Here is a 22,568-nt window from a genome sequence, read left to right as displayed (position 1 = left end):
TACTGGCTTCTTGATCATGTTTGCAGTTAATCCTTTAAACCACAGGCTTGTTATTAAAGAGGAATTCCACAGATTTTTCAGATTTTCTGCATAATTCAATCGTTGAGAAATAACATCATTCAAAATGGTTTGATGTGAAATGGTTCATTGTAGAGAAACTTGCTGACTCTTTACAGTGGTGGTGATAGGAACCAGGGGTCACCATGTCTACGACACAAATGTAACATCAAAAGGAGATAATTATATTCACTATTCCAAACAACCTACACTTGAGCCTACACCGACTCATATCTTCTGAGTTTTAGATGTCATGTTAATAATGAAGTAGTAGTGTAACTCTGAAAAACTATGTTTTCTTCGGGGACAATTTAGTCTTGCATGTTCCTCTCCACCATGAATGGCTTATGAAACATAAGTATTAGACCAAAAGCTTCTGAAACTATTATAAAACGATGTCTCAGGCATCAGGCAATGTACTCAGTACCATTTCGTGTAAAAACTTTCTGTGATGGAGCTTTTAGAGGCATTAAACTCTTCAGACATCTGATTCCTATCATCACCACTGTGAACAATTCAGACTCTATAACTTTCTCTAGACTGGAGCATTTCACACCAAAACACTCTGCATTACTCTGAAATCCATTAAGTTATTAATCTTAAGACTTATAATTCAGTAAATGCTGTAAAATCCATAAGCCATGCTGAGTAGCTGCAAGTAGCTGAATTGGTAGTAGCTGTTTAAGAAAGGATGCCAGATTCTTGGAAATGTAGCTACACTTTCTCATGATTTCTGTCTTCTGCAGAGTGGCGCCAGGGCAGAGGGGTCCGGATCATTCTGCAGGACGAGGACATGACCACAAAGATCGAGAGTGACTGGAAGAGGCTCAACATGCTGTCCCATTACCAGGTAAGACCCCATCTATGAGCCTCTGACCTTTACAACATCCTTTATATACAATGCATGGGGACAATCTAAGTTAAGTAGTATATATTTTAATATATACTTCTATTTAATTTGTATACACTCACTGGCCACTTTGTTAGAAACACCTGCTCTGTAGCTCTGCCTTATGGCGTTATGTCCACAAGGTGACGCAGTACGGTATTGTACAGCTACAAAACCATGATCACGCACTTTGTTGTCATTTCCACTGCCGACTGTCCTGTACCATACCTGAGTACCCATGTTGCCATGGTGAATTTCGGTACCTTTCTTGGCAGGGTTCCAAGTATGCCAAGCCAGAATGAATGAATGGAGCTAGTAATGCTGCAAACCACTGATTGGTGTAATGCAATCATAGTAAAGTCATTGTGCAATATCACTGAGCACCATTTAGCGCTTTACAGCATGACAATATCTATCATTATCGTAAAAAATTATGCCTCAATAAGTCACAATGTACTTTTCTGCACATATTGTGGCTATTATTCGCACTTCTCAACTGCATATTTGATTACAAAGAGAGCATAATTAGTCCTGTTAGTTGGTTTTAGTGCAGTGCAATATGTGAAATGTTATATGCAAATTAATGTATTGATAGTCTTTGATGGTGTATTCATTGTATATGACATTGTGTATCGTGAGAACTTGATTTTAGCCATATCGCCCACCTCTACACTGTTAGAAATAAAGGTTCTGTGCAGGTGTATTTTTGGCTCATCAAGGTACAAACGGTGTAAATGTTCCCTCAAAGGTACAACAGTGGTTTTAAGGTCCAATTGTGTACCTTAAATAAGTTTTTCCAGGTGAAAAGTTCATATTTGTACCTTTTCATAACCGAATGTTTTAAAACAGATCAATAAAATAAAAAGCCTGGAGACGAGACGGGGTGTGTGGAGTCAGTACAGCTTAGAAAATATGATTTCAATGGATTATGATACAGTTATGTTCCCTGACTAAAGGAACTGAGATGGACCATTGAGGGTTCCACCCCAGTGACAAGAGGGGCACTGCCCCAGTGACAGTTTAGTACCTTTATTTCTGAGAGTGTACCACCATTTAAAAAACTCTACCTAGCGAGAATTGCTGTCTGTGATTCTCACAAAAAAACAAATGTAGACTAAAAGATAAATCAGAACTCCACTGGTATTTACTGTAACATTGGATTTGCATGAAAAATCACGTGACCACAAAGAGAAATCCGCCTGTGGAAACGGGGTATGAGTAGTCCTGGGTTCAATTTTGTAACCATACCATGCTGCACTGTACTGCCCAGTGAAAAAACCCCATTTGAGACTGTAGCCCATCTGTTGATCCACAGTTTGTGTTGGCCAGCCTTCCAGCAGTGATAAGTTTGCGACCACACAGCCGCATCTTGGCCAAATATAGACTTTTTACACTCCAACAGTGACAGTGACCTGCCACGTGAGTGTCACTGCTGTGTTGAGAATGGCCCACCTCACAAATAACATCTGATCCACAGTGGCCCTGTGGTGAAACTGACCAATGATGATTGTGGTCGAGGGTGGCTGACTGAACACCTCATAAAGTGGCCAGTGAGTGGAGAACATTCATAACTCACTCGCAGGTCTGGCGCACATTGTGTATACAAGTTACTCCCTGGAGAACGTTGTAGATGTTTCAATCATAAGCAGACGTGTCAATTACATCAAAATTACATTGAGAACATTGTAGACGGTCTTATAAGTAGGTGTGGCTCACATTGAGCATATGCATCGACCTGCTGTCTGGGGGTTTGGGTAATTGTAGGACATGATGACAGTTCCATCTTGAGCTGTCCATCTTCGTGACAGCTCGAGCCCCTTCCAGCGTAAACAGCAATAAATCACATGCAACCCATTCTTTTCTATTCTCATTTGGGCCAAATTCACATGCAATATGCATATTTTATGTGCATATATGAGCTATGTGTTCATTTGCTGAAGCAGCAGAGGGCTTTATGTAAATCCCAGTTTATATATACTGGTTATCTGATTCGAGCATTACGACCTCGCTCTCTCTCTCTCTGCTCCCTCTGTAGCTCTTTCTCTTTCTTTTCAAGCGTGTGATGTTTCTTGAAGAATAAGGAAAAAAGCTGCTATTGATGCCTGCTACCGGCATGCTATTGATTTCAAAAGGAGAGGGGAAAAAAAACAATTCTTTTGACTAAAATTTCACATAATAGTGACAGCACAAAGTGTTCACGCCTATGAAGCCTAAATCTAAGTCGACAAGAACGGCACACGTTGTACGCGGCTGTGCATGTGTGCTTGTATCGGATTCTATTTAAAGGCCCACCCCCGGATATCAGGCAGTATTAACTCTGACAGCAGTGGGGGTACAGGTGTAGGCTGTGGTTGATGTCGCTCACTTAATGTCTTTTGATGAGCAACACATCGTATATGGTAGCGCGCTGTTCCGCGGTTTCAATTACAGCTTAAACTTTGACGATATAATTGCTTAGCGTAATAGTGGAAGAAAGGAAAGCGAAGTGGTTATCAGATCAATGGATCTGAAAATGTTCCTTTTTGAGTGTTCAAAAGAATTCGAGTAAACGTTTGAGCAAAAAGGGGGTTCACGTGTTTTTTGATCAGCGCGTAACAATGAGGGTCTTTCAAGCTGGTCTCTCATGTACGTAACAATGAGGATCTTTCAAGTTCATCTCTGATAGAACAAGTCGACATAAAAGGTGATAATTATCTCTTTTCCTCTCATTATTCCCATACCGTTCCGCTATCGACACCATTGATTTGATGGCTGCTTTCCAGCTCGTGTTTCTCCAAGAAGACCAATTTAGGCCACTGGACAGATAAGAACCCAATGAATTGCTTAACATTCATGGTGGCTCGGACCCCTATCATCCCTTACTGACCACAGGGGACTGTCCCTTAAGGTCCCCTATCACCCCCATGACCCTGTAATGGACTGAGCAGTCCAATCACTTCCCGGTCATTTAGAGAAACCGACGTTGATTGACAGGGCCTCCGAGCAGTGGCTGGGAAGGAATGAAGGTGAGGGGGGGTTCAGGAAACTGTCCGTGACAACACACCGTGTGAGAGGCTGATAGAATCTGAAGCGCCAGTCAGCTGCCTATCACGCAAACGCTTACACTGTCCATATCAGCGGCGCATCCCGTTGTTTGTCTGTCTGTGTGGAGAGGATAGGAGCCAGGCCGGCGCTTCATTATAGTGTAAATAATTTCCTGGGTAAAGCCCGCCACCCTCCAAATGAGCTTTCTGGGAGAGAGGGGGGTCCGCAACGTGCTCAAATTAAATGTCACACGGGCCGGCGCGCGAGCGCCCGGGCGACGGGTGGGAGGATGGATTAGGAGGTGATTGGAATCGGAGATGAGATAATGAAGACAGAAGTTCATTCATTTTCAGGTAGGGAGGGCACGTTATCCTTGGGAAAGGAAAAGCTGTCCAACTCCCAAAGGCTGTTAGCAATGTTGAAGAGAGAGACTGTTCAGGTGAAATAGTGTAGATTTTCTGATTTTCACTCATTCGCTCACTCTTTATTTCTTTATTTTACCACGCTGCACTCAAAACCAAGGAATCTTGATGGTTGTTTGACCTACAGACTGAAAAATGTCTGTTTCAGGAAACAAACCCTAAGCTGGCACTACTCTGATTGAAAGCTGTGTAAGAGAGGTATAGGTTATAGACTGATCATCATTTCCACTATTTTTATCACTCATTCGTTCTTTGTTTCTTTCTTTTACTATTCTGGAGACCTCCCTTCATTTACCTAATTTTTAGTCAAAACAGCTATTAAGTATGAGGTAATTCAAAAAATCATGAAAAGCTACAGAGAAAATGTGGCTCCTAACAACCACCTGGAAGACCTGGTCGACACCAAAACTGCCCCCATCAGATAAACAGCATATAAAGCTTTCATCTCTGAGAGAGAGGAGAAAATCAAGCTGCTTCAGATCTGAAAACATCCACTGTCTTCCACAGTGAGAAGAAGGTGTTACTGAGACAAAAAAGCGTTTGCAGATCAAACAAAGAAGCTGTTTGTGTTCTCAGAACAATGGACTGACCACCCCAGAGTCCAGACCTTAACGTCACTGAACGTGTTTACTCAGATTGTGAGAAGCAGAAGATGCAAAATCTACTTCTAAGACTGATCTTCGGAGATGTGAAACAAAATCTCTGCAGATTTCTTTGGAAAACTGGACAAACAAATGGAAGCTGTAATAAAGGCAGACTAAATATTGAAAAAAAAAAAATTGGTAATATATTTAGCTTATATATTTGACTGGAATTTAAATAAATGAAGGGTAGTCTCAGACTTTTGCACAGCAGTGTACATAAAAAAGCTTCCCAACTTCCCAAGCCTGTTAGAAATTCAGGGGAGAGATACTGTTCTTAGATTTGAGTAAATTCAACGTGTAATACTTTTTTTTTCCTTTTTATAACTCATTCATTCATTCTTTGTTCTCTCTTGATGAACCTAGTCTTGATGCTGCTCCATTGCAGCTGTGGTCACTGTGCGTTTCGTGCAGCCTGTTTCTAAGAATACTATGAGCGCCGCACCTTTGACAGACTCCTTCAGCTCTAATTCAGTCTCTCTTCAGTCAGACGTGCTCTGACCCATCTGAGTCTCCAGCATTAATTCTTTGATTTCCTGTTGGGAAACATCTCGCCACGTTACATAAGCCCCTCACTGACATTCTCCATATCTGATGAGCCTGAATCCTATCAGCAGCAGAGCATCTCTCAAAGTGCAGATTCACTCAGGCTGGCAGTGTGTGGAGCGACACAAAAAAGAGACTTCACTTCCCTTGTCTGTTTTCAAATGGCTCCTAATAATAGCTTAGGATGTTAATCAGCTCAATGGCTGTATGCTTGAGTGCTACCAAGAGAAGTAGTATCCCATTGTGCTCTCTGTGTAGGCAGATCTGCTCCCATTTTTCCTTTGGTCCATCCACTGGACCCTCTTCAGATTATCTCCAGTTAGAATTCTTTAGAGTCTGGATAGATAGAATGAAGCTGTAATTGTCTCTGAAGCCCAGCGCTGCCTGGGTCCATGTATTCGGCTGCGGTTCAAAGCATATCCGCAGACTCACCTCAATTAACCCTGTAAGTGCCGCGAGCCACTGGGGTGCCAGATTGTGCTGAGGGAGGGGGAAACTCGTCGGAGGAAGGGGAACCCCCCCTTCTGTGTGTTAATTGAATCCGTTTGGCTGGGGTTCCAAGACTGATGCAGGTGCACAGAGTTGCCCTGCTTGAGTGGTCCCAGCTGAGGCGTTATTGAATTGGGAGCCAGAGAAACCATAATCCTCTGAAGGGCCATTATAATGTTCAAATTATTTTGAACAATATCAAGAGAAATATGAGAAATTGAAAAGATAGGAACTCCATCAGTTCCATCAGTTCCATACAGAATGAGGTACACTTGCTTTGTGCAGCTTGGATGTAACATTGTTGCTGTCTTAACAAAACTGTATCTCCAAAATGTAACTTACAGGAGATGGAAAGAATGATAAATGGACTAATGGAATAACTGAACGAGGACAGACCATGCCTGAAACCCCTCCTCCTACCTATCTAATGCCTTAAAAATCCCCTTATCTACCTTCTATTTATAACTGCCACCCCATCTCCTCCCTGTTTCTCAGTCCTATGTCGGTCCTACCACCATTAAAAAGTGACAGCCTTCCAGCTCCAAGCAGAAGCCACCCAGAATTCCACCCCAAGTTCTCAGAGTTCTCTGCTCTCCCTCAATCAGTCTGTCCTCATACTACCTCCATAAGTTAAAGGCTTGATATACGTTTATATCACAAGATGGGGTGTAACAATGCATCGAAACATTGCGATATGGCAATGTAAAACTGTGACACACTGTACATCGTGGAGATGTCGTAGTGCATGCTAGAGATCAGACGTTCTATTTTTCATGTCATCTGATGCAGTTGCATTGTTTGAAAGTTTCACAGTGATTTTACCAGGGTTAATGAAGGTTGTTAGGCCTGTGAAGCAGAGTAAAACCTCTTTAACCACAGTAAAATAACTATAATGCTCAGCCTCTACTGTTTTTTTTTCTTTATAAAATGGTGAAAAAATGCACTGACAACATGCACCTATGCTCAACAATTTCACTGTCAATAATAATAGCAAAAAACAGTTCTCTGATCGAGAATGTAGTTCGTAAACAGTAGGTTATGTTTGCCAGGCAAGCTGTACTTAAATAACTCAGTTGATATGATATATATGTGTGTATTAAGTATTTTAGTATCAGAACTATTTTATGTGATAAAAAAGTTTCTTCTGCGTATTCTGTTATTATTCACCTCTACTTCTGTTTCTTCTGCAGGTGCCTGATAATGCTGTGGTGGCTCTTGTACCAAAGCAGGTCACTGCCTACAACTCGGTCAACAACTCCACTGTCTCCAGGGCGTCCGCTAGCAAATATGGTAGGCCTCACACTGCTCCTAACTTGGGAATTTGTGCAGATTTCATGGCTTGTTTGTGCGTGTATTGTGCACGCATGTGTGTATGTGCGAGGATTTTCAAAAAGGGGCCAATTTCACGGCAAGGTAAGAGCGAACTATGAGAGAAATGAGAAGGATCTCCCTCAGTAACTAGCGAGAAAGGCAAGAAGCTGAAAAAGGGCCTTACATGAAGAGATTGGGGAGTGTCTCGCCTGGCACAAAAGTGGAAGCGTGGGGGAAAATGAGTCTCTTTGCACTTGACTTCCCTCCCGAGACACTGAAACCGTCACAGGCGTCTGGCTGCTATCACCCAGCGTGCTATTGGATCTGATAAAGGAGAAGATCAAAGCCCTGGGGCAGTCCGAGCACTCTCCACACACATCAAATAGAGCATTAACAGCATCTCATCTCCATAGTCTCCTACCTCAGCTTCAAATTAGCCTTAAATGAAGAGAGAGAGAGGAGAGTGTGACAGACGGATGCGGGTGGCGGGGGGAGTGGATGCCACACATCTTTTCAGTCTCTCTCAGAATTAATTTCAAACGAAAGGGAGCTTCTTCAAACTGGCCGAGCAGGAGAGGTGCGTTTGAACCGGGGGAGGACAATGGGCAGGCGCAGAAGAAAGATACGGGCCTATTATGCTGCCGTCCTCTTGGATCTCAAACTCCGGCACATAATTTAGCAGAAAGCGTTTCAGGGCAGACGTCTGTCATCTTGAGCGATGTTCGACGTTCGTGTTTTGGGGTTTGAGGAGTGCGAGGGAGGCAATTGATAATGGAGCTTGCGAGATTCGCTTGAGTCCTCCTGGAGCCTAGATGAAGTTTGGAGTCTCGAATCTCAGTCAGTGATGGACAGTGACTGGAAATCAACATTGACAAGTCAACAAAACTTAATGTACTTATGACAGCTTGGAGACTAGAAGTTAAGGCTTTGATCTGGCCTGAAATTTTTGTCTGAACCTGAATACAGACCAACCTGTCCAACCCAACCTGACCCACAGCACCATATTTTGACTCCAAACCAACCCAGCAATATTCTTTGCAAACATGAGTCGAGCTTGACCACAACGAACCAGAGACCAAATTGAACTCCACAATCTGAATGATAGCACCCCTTTATATTTCCTTAGCAACAGTTTTCAGCTGCCTGGCATTAAAGACAAATCATAAGTAATGAACAGCCTAATTATCATCTGAAATTAACCTTAAATTAAACTTATTATTCAACAGTCACCCTCCAACAACATCCCCAAAATTTTCAGTCTGGATAAAATATACATAGGCTAATAAGTTGTTGCCTTGCTGGCCTTCTGGACCTCACTGGACAATACGCTTGACTACGGTGTGCCAGGTTAAACACTGCTTTAGATCAGCTTAAGAAAAGTAGGGAGGCTAAGTAAAGTAGAGGGAAACTAAAGCAGGGACAAATACAGGGTAAATCTGTTAAAGACGAATTCCACTGATTTTTCAAAATTTCTGCATAATTAAATACTTAAGATGTAAACAAAGTCATTCAGAGTGGTTTGGTGTGTGCTCTGTTCTAGAGAAGCTTACTGAGTCAGAGTTGTTCACAACAGTGATAGGAACCACATGTTCGAAGCGTTTAATGCCTCTAAAAGCTCCCTCACAGAAAATTCTTACACAAAATAGTCATGAATACACTGATATCTGATGTCTGAGACATTGGTTTATGATAGTTTTGAGAAGGGTTTGGCTTAAAATGTATTTTAATACAGCTGTGGCGGAAGGGTACGTACAGATGTACGTTGTAAGGCAAAGTAGTCCCTAAAGAAACCTTTTTATTCCAGATTTACCACTATTTACCATGAGCAATATTACACATAAAAAATGAGAAGGTTTGCTGGTCATTTTGGATAGTAAATGAAAATGATCACATAATTTAAATGATTTATTAGTCATTGCGACGCCTGGTTCCCATCATTACCACTGTGAAGAAATCTGAGCTGGTTAGTTCTGTGCACCATTTTACATCGTACCACTCTGAATGACTTTGTTTATATCTCGTTAAACAATCCAGAATTTTTTTAAAAATTGGTGGATGCCCCCCTTTCAGGACAGAGGCTAAGGGGAGCCCCAATGTGAAATCCTAAACTGACCCAAACCCAACAAGTGTTTGAGAACTGATGTCTCAACCCAATGTGAATAGTTGAGATATGTATGTTTTAGAGATGTTGACCAGAGATGTTGCATAGTTGACCACAAGGCTGAGTCAAGCATGGCATCCATTTAGATAAGATTGCTTTAGTTAGATTTAGTTAGTGTCCTTCGTTGGATAAACATTGAAGTCATTTGTTCTAGTGAAGTCTAAATGTTTGTGTACGACTGATTTAGTACGCTAAACAAAAGAAGGCCTGAAACAAGCCAATCAGACACTGTCCAGGCAAGACTGTCTAACTCCTTACCAAACCTCACCATGATTTCTAATGTGTTACACAGTCTGTATTATGTACGGCCACGTTTTCTCTCTCTCTTTCTCTCTGTTCTCCTTCCTATCTCTCTTTTCCTCTTTTCCTTTCTGTCTTTTCTCCTTTGCTTGTCTGGAACGTTTTTTCTCACTCTCAGCAGAGTTGTCTTCCCTCCAGAGAAATTGATTTCTGCTGCATCTGCTGCGGGGAGAAGCACTAGGGGTGTGTTTGTGTGTGAGAGAAGGTTTTTTTTTTATCTTAGCAGATCAGGCTTTTTTGCTGATCAATTCTTTTCACACTGCGTAAACATTCCTTGAGCTTCATGCGGTTTTAAATGCCACGGCCGGCCCTGACGTTGGCCGAGCCATGAAAATTTCATGTCCGCCGACACCTGTTCAATCTCCACTCCGCCGGCGACCGTGGGAGAGGCGATGAAAAATTAAGCAGCCATACATGCTAAAACATTCACATCCAATCTCAAGCCCGGTGCGTCCAGCAGACAGGTCTGGATTCGAGTGAGTGCCCTGGGGTACAAGAGAATGACTGAGTGGCGTCTGGTTTTGTGCTCCCTTGCTGATGTGACCAGACCTTTTATTAGTTTCTTTGTGTTATTTCCTCTCGTCCAGAAAATATGATCAAATACACGGGCAGCCCGGACAGCCTTCGCTCTCGCACGCCCATGATCACGCCCGACCTGGAGAGCGGGGTCAAGGTGTGGCACTTGGTGAAGAACCACGAGCACGGAGACCAGAAAGAGGGTGACCGCGGGAGTAAGATGGTCTCCGAGATCTACCTGACCAGACTGCTAGCCACCAAGGTGAGCTTTGAGTCCTCCTCTACACCAGAAGGTGATTGTCTATTTCTGAAGTACTAATATGGCTATAGATGGATAATAATATCATAGATGTGCAGGTAAGTATGTATACATGCAGGCTCCTAAATGGTTCTTGGCAGTTTAACCTTTAGTTGGTATTACGTTAACCATTCATGGCATCTGGCAGACGCTCTTGGAGTGCCTTACAGTTTGAATCATGTTATAGAGGCAGGTGAATGTAGTGTTGGGAGTCTAGCCCAAGGACTATGATTGGAGTGTGGTGTGCTTGCCCAGGTGGGGAATCAAACTCCAGACTGCAGCACAGAGGGCTGTTGTCATAGCAAAAAAATGTCTGAAAAATTTTTTTATAGAAAAAAATCTTAAGAAAAACTTTAAAATGTCCACAGAAGAAAAACTTTCTTTTCATAGGATAAAATAAATTAAATTAATAAAAAATCAAATTCAGTTCAAATAAACAATAACAAAGGCTATCCTTAGTGAGCACTTCACACTCTTGTGTTGTCAGGAATGGACAACCACTCTGGTGAACCTTTCATGTTGAGCACTGCGTTTATTTTATTTGTCCTCACAAATAAATGGCTGAATTTTGTCGGTAGGTTGTTTCAAAGTGATTGTTTTGTTCTGCAGTGGTGCTTAACATTTCCACTTTTGACCAGGGCCACAGACTCACGTCATATTCAAAACTGTGGCATCAGTTTTGAATGCAGAGTGAGGAGAAAGCGCAAAGTTCTCTGTTCATTTGTTTTTAACCCTCTTAAGAAGCTGCAAATTTTTATGAGTTTCTGTAGTTAATGTAGGAATAATATGAGTACCAATCACAGAACCTTTACATTACCATTAGAACCTTTACATCACTCGACTTCACTCATACATATTCAAATTCTATTGATAGTTTACTAAACTGCACCTTCCATGCTTAATAATCAATTGTTCATATTATATACAGTACCTAAGATAACCTCTAAAATAAAATCTGAATAATACGGATATTATTATAAATAAACAACAGGTGATAAAAGCCCCTGCATCAGTTAGCATGTTTTTGTTTACATGCTGTTTACTGCCCCCTAACTTTCGCTCTGCGCAAATGTAAGCCTTTTTGTCTGGTGTGCTCCTTTAATGATTGCATCGAAAACTCTTAGTCTCATAGGCTGATGAAGTGACGGCACACTGGAGCAGAGTAAATTGGAGCGCTCTGCATTTGAGTGGGAACAGATCGGTTCCTTGTCAAACACAGCTTCAATCAGTCTCGGCTGGAGAGCAATGTGAAGTGTTTACTCGTCACATCATTTGTTCCAAACTGCGGTTTGCTTTCCACCACTTCGCCATTTTCCACTCGTTCGCGCATTCACGTCCTGTGTCAGCAGGGACGGAGCGCAAGACGCGAAAACCTGCACTTCGCGCGTTCCTAAACGCCTGTACAATGGCCAACTAACAGAGAATCAGCCATAAAATGAGATGCGCTAAGCTCTCTTTCAAATGCCTTGACCCTTAGAATATCTGTTCATTTTCCAGGGACTTTAATCTCACTGCTTCATGTAAATGAGAAATCCATCCCTAATTGTGATTCCCAGGTTTCTATTAAGTCAGATGACCTGATTTTTTTCTTTTTTTTTTTTGAGGTGATGGAGAGGCAGGATGAGAGGTAGCAGGGTTTAATTTGTGATTAGAAAACATTTTCACGGTGCTGATTTGCTGATTGGTGAGGCTTGGGGTTAGATGATGAGGAGCATCTTTTCTGTATTTTTTTTTTTCCTTTTTTTTAATATTTCTGATTGATCGTAGTGGAAATCAAAGCCGTGAGAGAGAAAGACGCTTGGCAGCGTTTTTAATAAAGCTCTCTGAATGTGCTTGTGTGTGTAGCTCAGTCGTCTGTTGTACTACATGGTGTGTGTTTGGTTGCCAATAAGCACCAATCAGAAGCTTGAAAAGAGCAGAATGAATTCTCTGATGCCCACATGAATCCCTGCCCAGCAAGTGGGATGTTTGCATATTTCAGATGGATTGTTTTAAGTGGTGCAGAATATGTAAGATACCGCCCGCCGATACGTTATCCACCAATTATTACAATTGGTATTATATCAAATATGGGAATTACAGCAAATATTCACCACTGATAAATTAGCACCCTATTTTTAGCTCGTGCACTGACACACGTAGTCACTAGTGGTGGGATTTTCTGTTCCTTTCAACTCAAATGGTCAGCCCAGTGCATAACACCAGCTCCACGCATGGAAGAGGCTCAATTCCTGTCCTAGCAGAAACAGCTATTAGAGTCAACTGGTTAATTTGACACGTTGTCCAGTGGTCTCCAACCCTGGTCCTGGAGAGCTACCTTCCTACAAAGTTAAGTTCCAACCTATATCCAGTCAGCTGCCCCCGCCCTTCATGCTAATACGTCTGATCCAGCCAATCAGTAATTTGGGAAGAGGTTGATTAGCTGGAGCAGGTGTGGCAAACTGTGGTTAGAACGAGGCTCTGGACGAAGATTACTCTCCAGGACCAGGGTTGGAGAGACTGCGTTAGGCCTTCAGAAGTCCTAACCAATGGGAGAGCTCGCTTGGCTGTATCTAACTAGATACAACAGAGAAAAAAAATCCTGATTGGACAATTTTGTGTTGGCCAGTTTAAGAATTGAACCCCTTTGTTTCCAAAACTCAACAATGAAATAAAGAGTATTTCTACAATTTAAATGCAACAAACATGTTGATTATATTAAATAAAAATAAACACAGAATTACAGACATGCCTTTTTTTATTTCACTATATAGAAGCCTGACCATCTGAATGCTTAAATCGTTCTTTGCAGTGTAAATTGGTTCTTCTCTGTGTTGAAGAACGTATATATATATATATGTATATATATATATATATATAGATACATTTCTTAAAATAGCCTATTAAAAATGGTTCTATGTAGCAACAAAAGGTGTTTTGGTATCATATAGAACTGTTGTTGCTAAGACTGTCCTTGGGCTGGATTCCTAACGTTACGCCTACCATGTTGTCCATCTACAGTTCTAAGTGGCTCTGGATAAATATTTCTGTTTCATGGCTGAGCAGAATTAATCATTGTTCAATTAACCTCTCACTGCACTTCAAACGTAGTGCGAATGTTTTAAAATGGAAATCACAATAATTACCTGTTTCTGATATTGGCCACAGCTACACATGTAGAAATCATGGTTCTTTAGTAAAGAAAATGGTTCTAAATAGAACCATGAACACTCAAAATACCCTTTGCATGATTAAAAGGTTCTTAGCATGGTGAAAGGGTTCTTCAGATTGATGGAAAATGTGCTGTAGAGCGATCTGTGCAGAACCTTTTTGAAAAGTCACCAATAAGAGTTCTTCTGTTATTACAAGCTTTATATCATAACAGTAGAAGAACCCTTTTTGGTGGTATATAGTTCTCTAACGGTTTCACAGAATTCAGACGCTTGCGGATTAAGAACGAGAAGTAGGCTTTAATGTTGAAGTCAGAGTCCAAGATCGTTGTCAAAAAACAGGCAAAAAGGTCAACACACAGAGAACAAATATCCGGGGCAAACAATCCAAAAAGGCAAATCCAAAAACAGAGTCGAAAACAACGGGTGCTACAGGTCATACACAAAATCCTGATCATAGATATAACGCTCAGTAGTTTACTAAAGAAACAATACCTCGCAAAGAACACTCGCTAAAGACCGGTCTTTAAAGCTAACTAACGAAGTCACATGATCAATACACAGGTGAAACACATCAGTATTCAGGCGATCAAGAACGCTGATAGGAGCATGTGGGGAGATCAGCAGTCAGCTGATCTCCCTGTGTATTCTGGGGGATGGAGTCCGTGTGTGTACTGTGGTTTGTAGGAAGCGTCACAGTCATGTGATCTCCCAGAGGATTCTGGGAGATCGAGTCCGTTTCCTCCGCTTCGCCCGTGACATTCGTGACAAGTTCATTGTTAGATTGGATAAAAGGAAGCAGTTTAAACTTCATGAGAAATGCTAACATAAAAATGCTTGGATTCTGGAACATTTTGTGTCCAGGAATGAAATTTATTACTTATTTATTGAACACTGCAAAAAATGGTATCTTGTCAAGTAAAAGTACCTTAAATATATTCAATAAATCATATTTCTCCTGTTGAGATTGTTGTAAGCTTAATATTAAGTTATTTTCCTGATTTCTAGACATTTTTTACTTGTTTTAAGTCATTTTATTAAATAAAATTATTTCACTATATTGGCAGATAATTTGGCTTGTTTTAAGAAATGAGCTTGAAACCAGCAAAATTATCTGCCAGTATAATGAGATAATTGTGCTTAATAAAATTGCCCAAAATAAGTAAATAACGTCTAGAAATAAGGTAAATAATATTATAATAAAAGCACAACCACCTCAAAATGGGAAATATTAGATATAATCAACTAGATTTAAGATCATTTCACTTGACAAGACACCATTTTTTGCAGTGAATTCAGGAAGATCTGGACGGGTGGCAGCCCTGCCCACATCAAGGTGTTAATTATCGGCTGTAGTTATCGGCCCAGGAGTCCTATATCGGTGCATCCTTGGTTGTTTTTGTTTGGTGCGTTTACTCTGAGGCCTCTCAACAGTGCTGTAAATCACTGTTTCCTGTTTAGCCTTCAAATAAAGGCCTACAATCTTCCAGGAGTGCTTGAGTTTTCCCATATTAGCTCTGTCAGTGGCGTTCTGTTTGATAAATAAAGACTCAGCGGGGGTTAATACCCCTCTCTCCGAAGGTTTCTACACTTTCATTCACTGCCGACCTGTTTAATCTTTCCCCTACTGTGCTCTCTGTCGCTCTTTCCTCTTTTCTACCTCGATTCATATGCAGTTAGACCTGCTAATTTCTTCACAGAGCACTGCTGTCTCTTTTGACCAGGCAATCAAGCGGCTGCGTGCGCCTGCTCAAGCCTGATAGGGCGCGTTTTTGAAGTGCACCCGTCTCCAAAATGGCCGTAAATGGGCGCTTTGGTTCCCAGGCGAGTAATGATGATGTCAGCCGTCACACGGTACGACATCTGTCAGAACCCCCCATCTCCAGCCTCCTGCCGCTACCGCTGTCACCGTGGCGTCACGGGGGCCAAGCGGAAAATATGTATTTTCATCTTCATAGGGTAAAGATAAGCTGTCAGGAATGTGGGACACAGCAGAATTACTGCCGTGATTGTCAGCTAACAGGGTTTTCTTTTTCTTTTTTTTCCTCTTCCTCCTCTCTCCTGGCTTACTCGCGGTCCCCGCTCAAACAAAATAGGATTTTATTTTCTCCGCTTGCGCACACCTGTTCTGGCGCAGAGGCTGCTGCTTGCTGCTACTAGACACAAGCTGGCCTTTCTGATTCCCTCTCTCTCTCTCTCTCTCTCTCTCTATCTCTCTCTGCTTTGTCCCTGTGTCTCTCACTCTCTCTCTCTTTCTCTACCTCTTTCTCGTTGCCTCGCTTCCTATCAGTTCATCTAAAGTGGATTAGATTCTCTCTACTTCGCGTCTCCTTAAAGTTGACAACATTAAATCAAATTAGGGTCAATGGTGCAGTGTGGGCTCTAATCCAGCCGCAAGAAGCGGCTTAGGCAGATTCGCCACCTGGTCCCAGATGGTATTAAAAGTGAACCGCAAAATACTCATTTCCCCACCAAAGAGGGAGGTTTAGGGCCGTGGGGCTTTGCACGCTCGCTGACAGGTAACGCACACGGACATTTAGGCTGCAGGCTGAGGGACATTTTGAGCTGTCTGGATGTGTTTGAAGTAAATATGGTGTTGTGGTGTTACAGATAAAAAGAACTGGTTTGGCTTATTATAGTGAAGAAATACACAAACAAGGAGCTGTAAATGAACAGATAATGTTCAAGTGAACTTGTGATATGTTAGTCAAGGGACAATTCAGGCTATGACACCAAAACAACAAATGGATAGATACATGGATATCACTGTCTGAACAAAACATTTTTCAGTTTTTGACACAATTTGAAAATGCCTGTTGTCCTTTACATTGTGTTTCATGATGATTGGATCACAAGTAATTATCCAAAATGACTTGGGAAAAAGTCTGGTTCCACTGACTTACATTAAAAGTAAAGTAGGTTTTTTCCTTCTCCTGTAAAGTTACCATTTTGGAGATACGAGGTTCCAACAACAGCGATAAGCTAATGTATAAACAAAAAGTGTGCTTCTTACACTCTTTCTCTTCTCTGTCTGGATCCACAGGGCACGCTGCAGAAGTTTGTAGACGACCTGTTTGAGACCATCTTCAGCACAGCGCACAGAGGAAGTGCCCTCCCCCTCGCCATCAAGTACATGTTTGATTTCCTGGACGAGCAGGCCGACAAGCACGGCATCCACGACCCACACGTCCGACACACGTGGAAGAGCAACTGGTGAGCGTCCACTCAGGCTTTTATGTGCTGCACACCCCTTTAACAAACACCCATCATACAGTAGCTTCATTAAATAAAAGTTTAGTTAAGTTTTACTGAAGTTTACTTAGTTTTGCACTGGAGCTATGAGGCTAATGTAGCTAGCAACTACTGGAAGCTTATAGTCACATACATAAGTGTAAACACACCTGGTCATATGACATATTTTGTTGATTTGCTAAGTGAAAATAACACATCATCCACAGAGAACAATCTGCATATGTCTGCACATTTTAGTGCACAATTTCTAGATACATAGATAGATAGATAGATCGATGATGTCATTATTCCCAAAGGGAAAGTTGTCTATTACAGCAGCACAAAGTACACAGTAAAGAGCAAAATAAGAGCAAAAGTATTGCTGTACGACATTATACAGATGCATAAATAGAATAAGAGAAGATATATAATACAATATACTAAAACAACCATAAAAATATAATGTGCAGTACAAGTAAGTAAGTAAAATCGCATAAATATGCAGGTGACAATGCAGTGGTGCATGTCACGTCCAGTGAATCATCAATCAGAAACATGCAACTGAGTGATTATGCACTGTAAACAATAGCGCAATAACATATATTAACAGTTGTGCAATATGAATGGGTGTATAAGCAAGCGGCAGTGCAATATGCAATATGCACAGATGTATAAACAAAGTGCATACATTTATTTGCAAAATCATGTATTTGCTGAGTTTAATGTATTGGAAAAAAGAAAGCAAGTGCCATAACTTTTGCACACGTCATACTTTATGCTTTTTTCCCCCAAAATGTTAAATTCAGCAGATAAACAGTAATTGTGCATTAAAATGTCACTTAGAAAATCAACAAACCTTTGCATACATTTGTATAACCCAACAATCAGTATCATGACTAAATCATCACACACTCTCATACAGGCTTCTTATGTGGTTTATGGCCCTGTATGACACACTGTTATGTGTAAAAAGTAAACACAATTATAGAGCAAATTCAGGCTTCAGGGCAGCTGCTACTGTTTTTAGCTGTGTAACATATTTTTGTCCATTTTTTGAGAAATCAGTCCATCATACAATGTTAAAAACACATAAGCGAGTCTATTTCAGAGGTTGTTGAACATCTGTTTGCAGTTTGAGGCCAGTAGGTGATGAATTAGCCATGCAGTTTGCACAAAGCTAACGTGTGGGGCATAAGCTTCCATTACTTATTAGCTACATTAGCCTTGTATTTTCAGTTCAAAGCAATAGAAGCAAACTTCAGACACCAAACATGTTTTGGCTCATAAACCACATTTGGGGTGAAGGGAAAAGTGTGTAAATTTTGTTTTTTATTTTTTTGCCGAACTATCAGTTTAAACCAAATGAGGCTCATACGGTCCAGAAACTATGGCACCCTGACATCACTAGTGTCACTATGGTCCTCACTATGAGCAGAGGCAAATCAATAGCACCTGTTCTCCAAATGAATCAGTTTCAGATCAGTTTATAGTCCCATCTGGGCTGGGGGGTGGGGTGTAAGCAAACACCCAACATAGAAAAAGAAACCAAAAGAGCAGGGGAGGGGTGGATAAATGTGAAAAGAAAGCTTGTTGTAAGAGTGGTAATCCTTCATTAACCTCTACCCCGCACCAATGCCCCATCATGCATCACTCAGCACCGACCTCAAAGGACCATGGGGGCTGTAGTGGGGTTAAAACTGATGTGTGGGCAGGGTCGGGGGAGGAGGATCAGGTCTATTTACTCAGTTTTATGGGCTTAATTTTTCCCCGTCTCCCCTTCAGTGCCTTATTAGGCCATTTGCGAGCATCTTAAGTGTTTCCGAAGAGCGCGGAGGGCCGCGCTTAGATTAGACATTAATGGAATCAGTCTTGCAAAAGAAAAGGCAAAATGTTAAATAGTCATTTTTCATCACGAACACCCGTCGCGCGCATCAGCCTAATGCTGGCCCTGCGTCATTGCTTTTTATTGTGTGTGGGAGCGCGTCTTCCTCAAGACTAATATTCTGCCGGGCTGCTTCTTTTGCTGACAGCTAATGTCTCTCACAGTGTGGGGAAAAGCTCCATCTTTAGTCTCTGTGCAAAAATAAAAACAGCAGACTCGGCCTCGTCCTCGGAGTGATCTGTGCTGCTTCTTATGGCTGGGCAAAGTATCTAATTGTGGTTATGTTGTGTAAAATTAGGCCTGTTTTTTTTTGTAAGACCAGCATATTCAGATATTAGATTGCTTCTGATTGGTCTAACTCATTTACAGGCCATTCACAAGCTCATATTTTAGCGAAGGACGTCTAGTGGGGACCAGGCAGAATGTTTGGCTAAAGCCAGCTGGCCTTTTATTCATTAATGGCAGCATTTTTGGGTTGATGTATTCATGAGCTGGCTGAGTGATTCCCACGGCTGGACTGACCCAGTGGGTGACCAGAGCTCTAGCCTAAGGCATCCGCTGCAATCAGACACTAACTGTCCCAAAATATCTGCTGCAAACGTCTGCCGAGCTAAATTCAAGTCTGAAATGTAAACAGATAGACAGGATTCAGTTTTGTTATGTAGGGAATGTTGGAGTCTTCAGTGCTGACATTGGCTAAACAGCAGTAGCTTGTAAGTAGACTAGTCTATAGATGATCAGTATTGCTTGCTATCAGCATCAGGACAATATGAACAGAAAATGCTAGATGGGATGTTGGAGGTAAAAAGGAATGAATCCTGTACCAAATCTATCCTGAAATAGTGCAAATTAACACTGTGTTTTATGTGATGTTGTTAGCTGTTTATTTCTCATCTTAAATAAAGTGCGTCAATTATAAATGGCTAATTTTATAGCTCAGCAGTCCCTAAACAAGAAATATCAGATCAGTATCAGCCAATAAACAAAGTTTATATTGGAAAAGTTATCGGAAAGGAGAAAGTTGTATCGTGGCACCTCTACTTACTTACGCTAACTATCTTAAACTCCAACTTATGGCCCAAAAGGTTTATATGGGCTACTAATGCAAGAAGTGCAGAGAATTTTGGCCAAACACTTTTATCACAGTTAAATAGTTCTATCCTAATAAGCTACTGCTAGCTGAAGAAGAAACCGTCTCCATCTCTAGTTGGCTCTGGATTTAACTGACCCTTAAACACTATATGACCTGCATACGGACCTACATTTCAGTTCATGCATACAAAAATGATACCATACTGTAGTGAGATTCTTATTAGCTTGCTTTATGTATGAAGTACGGTGCAAACGTTATAGGCACCTGAGAAAATTAGAATAAAAAGGCTGTTTGTCTGGTTATTAAGTCTATAACCACCTCCAAACCTCTCCTTGAGGCAGCCTGTTATATGTAATTATCATCCAGTACCTGATTTGGCTCAGTAAAGCAGGTGTACGAGTGAGGGAGGTGGTGGTGTTGGTGTCCAGGAGAAATGTGGAACCAAACTTTGTTCTTCAAAGTAGATATTTTTTCTTTTAAATAAGACATTCTTGCTACTTTTTACTGCGCTTATGTATATTTTTATTTATTCTTTTGATGTAAACTGCCGAGATACACAATTTCTAGGACTTTTGCACAGCACTGTGTATTACTATATACACAGTTATATACACAGTACTATGTATATAACTATAAATGAAGTTATATACATAGTGCTTCACTTAAGATGTTCATCTAAAAGTGCATATAGTCCCAAAAATTCAAATTGTAATCAATTTAGTTTCTCCCTCTCATAACTACTTAACTTGTTGACACTTTATTTTGAGGGTCCTTTTAGATGAAACAAACATGGACTCTCAGTAACATGTCAAAAACATGTGAGGGTTAGGATCAGGTTTTGAGTTGAGGTTAAGGTTAGGGTTAGGATTAGGGCCAGGTGAGGGTTAGGTGTTGGGTAAGGTTGGTAAGGTGAGGTTTTGAATAATGGAAATAACATATTAACAGCACATCTACTTAATGTAAGTAATGTATCAACAAAACATCTACAAGATATTTACTTCAGTGTATTCAGAGGCTTCACCACTGCTACTTCACTGATATGTTGCTGATGTGTTACTGTTAATGTGTTGTTTATTAATCATCTACAAAGGACCACTCCAAATAAAGTGTCATCCACAACGTATTTAGTATTGAACACAAAGTACTGAATGATTTACAGTAGTCACTGAATAATCAGCCTTACAGTGATTAAACTGAATGATAGGCCTGCAGTTAAAGGGGTTAATCCTGCACTCACAGCACATGTGAACAGTGAACAGTGACGTGTTTCTTGTTTTGGACATTTCATTTATGTTTCAAAACCTAAATATACAGCTGTGTGCAAAAGTTTGGACACCACGGTCAACCTAAGTGAATAAGAGTGAACACATCCTCTACAGAGAACACACTTAAATATGACCGTTCTCTGCACAGTTTAACACACTGGAAAACATAAAATACTAAATGTGGCATATACACTATATTGCCAAAAGTATTCACTCACCCATCCAAATCACTGAATTCAGGTGTTCCAATCACTTCCATGGCCACAGGTGTATAAAACCAAGCACCTAGGCCTGCAGACTACTTCTACAAACATTAGTGAAAGAATGGGTCGCTCTCAGGAGCTCAGTGAGTTCCAGCATGGTACCGTGATTGGATGACACCTGTGCAACAAGTCCAGTCGTGAAATTTCCTCACTACTAAATATTCCACAGTCAACTGTCAGTGGTGTTATAACAAAGTGGAAGCGATTGGGAACGACAGCAACTCAGCCACGAAGTGGTCGGCCAGGTAAAATGACAGAGCAGGGTCAGCGGATGCTGAGGCACATAATGCACAGAGGTCACCAACTTTCTGCAGAGTCAATCGCTACAGACCTCCAAACTTCATGTGGCCTTCAGATTAGCTCAAGAACAGCGTAGAGAGCTTCATGGAATGGGTTTCCATGGCCGAGCAGCTGCATCCAAGCCTTATATCACCAAGCACAATGCAAAGCGTTGAATGCAGTGGTGTAAAGCGCCGCCACTGGACTCTAGAGCAGTGGAGACGTGTTCTCTGGAGTGACCAATCACTCTTCTCCGTCTGGCAATCCGATGGACGAGTCTGTGTTTGGCGGTTGCCGGGAGAACGGTATTTGTCTGACTGCATTGTACCAAGTGTAAAGTTTGGTGGAGGGGGGATTATGGTGTGGGGTTGTTTTTGAGGAGTTGGGCTCGGCCACTTAGTTCCAGTGAAAGGAACTCTTAATGCTTCAGCACCAAGAGATTTTGGACAATTTCATGCTCCCAACTTTGTGGGAACAGTTTGGCCCCTTCCTGTTCCAACATGACTGAGCACCAGTGCACAAGGCAAGGTCCATAAAGACATGGATGAGCGAGTTTGGTGTGGAAGAACTTGACTGGCCTGCACAGAGTCCTGACCTCAACCCGATAGAACACCTTTGGGATAGATTAAAGCGGAGACTGCGAGCCAGGCCTTCTCGTCCAACATCAGTATCTGACCTCACAAATGCGCTTCAGGAAGAATGGTCAAAAATTCCCATAAACACTCCTAAACCTTGTGGAAAGCCGTCCCAGA

General features: G+C 41.5%; 1 protein-coding gene across 1 annotated transcript in view; it reads left to right on the top strand.

Annotated features, from left to right (window-relative positions):
- plxna4 (plexin A4) overlaps positions 1–22,568 on the top strand; it is a 439,320-nt gene that overhangs the window by 403,505 nt on the left and 13,247 nt on the right. Inside the window, exons 26-29 of the mRNA XM_036577672.1 lie at positions 804–907; positions 7,259–7,358; positions 10,428–10,618; positions 16,847–17,016. Of these exons, the coding sequence (XP_036433565.1) occupies positions 804–907; positions 7,259–7,358; positions 10,428–10,618; positions 16,847–17,016 (565 nt within the window). The remainder of the gene's footprint in view (positions 1–803; positions 908–7,258; positions 7,359–10,427; positions 10,619–16,846; positions 17,017–22,568) is intronic.

This window comes from Colossoma macropomum, unplaced genomic scaffold (assembly GCF_904425465.1).
Source record: "Colossoma macropomum unplaced genomic scaffold, Colossoma_macropomum, whole genome shotgun sequence".
Classification (NCBI taxonomy): Eukaryota; Metazoa; Chordata; class Actinopteri; order Characiformes; family Serrasalmidae; genus Colossoma; species Colossoma macropomum.
The sequence above is the reverse complement of the archived record's forward strand: the minus strand, read 5'-3'. Positions and strand labels throughout refer to the sequence as shown.